This window comes from Charadrius vociferus, unplaced genomic scaffold (genome assembly GCF_000708025.1).
Source record: "Charadrius vociferus isolate BGI_N301 unplaced genomic scaffold, ASM70802v2 scaffold111, whole genome shotgun sequence".
Classification (NCBI taxonomy): Eukaryota; Metazoa; Chordata; class Aves; order Charadriiformes; family Charadriidae; genus Charadrius; species Charadrius vociferus.
In genome coordinates, this window is record NW_009647046.1 from 4,424,756 (window position 1) to 4,428,020 (window position 3,265).

At 37.4% G+C, this 3,265-nt stretch overlaps 1 protein-coding gene across 1 annotated transcript in view; it reads right to left on the reverse strand.

The window, feature by feature from the left end:
* Positions 1-3,265, reverse strand: part of INO80 (INO80 complex subunit) — a 58,436-nt gene that overhangs the window by 11,471 nt on the left and 43,700 nt on the right. Inside the window, exon 27 of the mRNA XM_009895684.1 lies at positions 1,206-1,300. Within this exon, the coding sequence (XP_009893986.1) occupies positions 1,206-1,300 (95 nt within the window). The remainder of the gene's footprint in view (positions 1-1,205; positions 1,301-3,265) is intronic.

Here is a 3,265-nt window from a genome sequence, read left to right on the forward strand (position 1 = left end):
ATTAATAAAACCAAATTCTGTTCATTAATAAAAGCAAATTTCTTCACTTCTTTTCGTTAAAGGACTTTACTAGGAAGAAGAGTCAGGGTTCCAGGAGGACATCATAACCTGCAAGGAACCTGTTTCTGACACCTGGAAATAGGGAGAAAAATACTGCATGGTCCCCTCTCTTACTGTGGGTATTTGGCACACATTCTTTTCAGGTTTTATTGCTCTGAGGAGTTCACTAGAAGACTCATCATTGCAACACAGTCCTTCGGGTCTTTAAGCCTCATGAGCCAGTGGCCTGAAAGGCTGTATGTGGCTTCCCCTCCTATCTTCAGCTACGATACCTTGGGACTGCTAACACAAGGGCTATTTTCTAGTCTAGAATGCTGCTTTCACCCCGCAATAAACAACAACAATCTATGAACCTAACTCCTCTGAAAAAGGAAAGTGACCTTCTTACAAAAGTACATCAACATCCAGGAAGGGTAACCTTACTGTGAACTACCATACCAAAGTGACATCCTATCAAGCCATACCTCATGGTTAGGAAACTTAATAACCATAAATTCAATCATTATAAATAATGCACCCTGGTGGAGACAAAGTTATAATAAAACATATTATCTTATAATACAATAATTACATACTCTTCTTTCCTGGTGTGCTCATAAAAATTGCAAGAATCCACTTTGTTTTACTAAATGAAAAGAGCTAGTGTATGCTTACTATCTAATAAAATCCCCATTTTATCCCTTGTCTATTAGTTTAATGCTTCGTAATAAAACACGCTTAAATGGCTTGTTTTGCAGAAAACTAGGTCACTTTCAAAGCTCTAGCACATGCAAGATTTTCAGTCTCATCTTCACAGTGTCAACTGTCAGAGCATGTAATAACCAATGAACATTTGCTGCCTTTCTACTAAGCTTCATTATGAGCAATAGCATTTTTGGAATGGTAAGAAGCAAAATAGGTGGGTGCCTGAAAATTATTTCCAAGACTGTTTCACAGATGACAAATTCCTAAATACAACTGGTTTCACTATCAATACCAGTGACTGCTGGTCAGGAAACCACCTAGAAACTGTTTCAGATAAATGAGGTCCATTTGGTATCACGAAAGATAGTTTAAGTGCACATTTAATTTATTTCCATTACATCTTATACCAACTCTCTATGTACACAGGATTTAGCACAGAAACACCTTGTAAAATACATTACCTGTTCTGAAAATCTGCTACCATGTCCCTTCGTTCAGAAATCTTTGAAGAACCATCCAATCTCATGTAGGTATGTTTCCTATAAACCATGTATTCCTGCAAAGAACACACACCAGAAAAATGTTGTTGCTCTTGAAACAGTTCGCTCTTGATTCTTCCAGAAAAAAAAAAAAAAGCAGAATTGCTACTCTAAAAAATGATAAAAAAATCCCTAAACGTCATCAACAAATAGGCTATATGCAATCTTATGTAAGCATATTTTAAAATAATAGAAATTAAAAAATTAAAGCTACTCAATCATATGTCAGTTTTTACATTTCATATAAGAGAAATGATGATGTCAGTTCAGAGTTATGGATACATTTGCTGCATTGCAGACAATGTTACAGTACACGCCTTTTTCTAGAAATAAATAAGTAAATAAAATCACTAAAATACAAAGTTTGTTTTCACACAGTCTAAATTTTTACTAAATCCTGAGCTTTCACTGCGTAAGCAAACCTCTGCTAACAAACCAACTGTATCTGCTTGCTGTTGATTTTAAACCATTTGACTGGTGGTTTGAAAAAGCCGGTATGGCACATGAACGTGTGTCCATGCTTTATCTTGCCTGTGAATCTCACTGTGTACAAGAACACTTTGAACATTACATTGGTCTGTCAGCCCAGAGCTTATGCCAAGCAGCAGAACTGAAACCATTGCCTGGGACACAAATCAAATGGCATCAACCTGGAATGCTGTACGGAAAGGTTTTTTTCCAATGAGACATTCTTCATGCTTTAAGGTACTCCAGCTTTTTCTGATACCTGTGCAATCATTAATAAAATCTGAATTACATAGGAAGCTCTTCAGGCTCTACAGATATCCACAGAGTTTCTCTGGAAAGATACCCGCTGATATTTTAACAATGGGATCCTTGGCTGATGAAATGCAACTCCTACTGGTAACACTCATTAGATTTAACCCTACTGGTGCACGTGTCTTTTTGAGATGCTGTGACTGCAAATGAAGACAGAAAGGAAACAGATGGCACTTTAGCAGCAAGAACTATTGGATTCATCTTGCTCCAAGCTGCAGTGTACAGCAGACACAGAACTGATGTGCTGTGAGAAGACATGGCACTACTTGCACTCTAATGAACTCTTCTGACAGTACCATGCTCAGTTCTCTTTTTCACCTTTCCTTCAGGGCTCCTGCTCCTTTTTTTTCTGCTTCACTACTGCAGAAAAGGTGAAAGAGCTGCCATACTATAAAGAACCTGGGAAAAAAACTGCTGTAGTGGAAAGAAGCTTCAATGTATGGCAGATGAAAGAGAAAAATAGGTAAATAAAATAAACAATGTGGAAATAGCCAAAGTCACACTTGGTTTAGCTCTACAAAACACAGCTCATGGCTAGTATGATTTCTGGAGTACAACAACATAAGCTTAAAGCAGAGAACTGCTACTTCACCACACAGACACTCAAGCCCTAATTTACTATTGATTTATTGGTTTCTGTCACCAACTAAAACCAGAGAGATACAGTTGTCAGGCACTGTGACCTTTTCTCCGGATTTGATCAATCCTTTTTCTATCATCACAAAGGCCTTTTCTTTCCATTTCTTTGTTACTGTCTTTATCTGCCTTTACGATGATTCAACCTTTCGACATTGACTTGGTCTTCCCTCATTTCACTATTAACCCTGTCTTTATCACTGTTTTCCAAACAAATTTCAGCACAAATAGAAAACAACTTCTTTCATTCCATCAGGTACATTTATGCTTAATCCCAGACCTTAGACATTTCCACTAAGGCACAAATTACAAAAGAATAAACTATTCTACACCTGTAATACTGTCATTCATGGGTTGTTTCCCCTCCCCCCCCCCGCCCCACAAACTAGCTTAGTACGTTGGCCTTTCGCTAATCATCTATTCAATACTCTGCTTAATAGGTTATGGTCTGCCTCTACCCACCTTCCTTTGATCAAGAATAATACTTCACAATAGTGTAACAGTGCTTGTGTGAAACATTTTTGTGAACTGTTTTTACCCACTATTTTTTGAAATATTCATAGTAC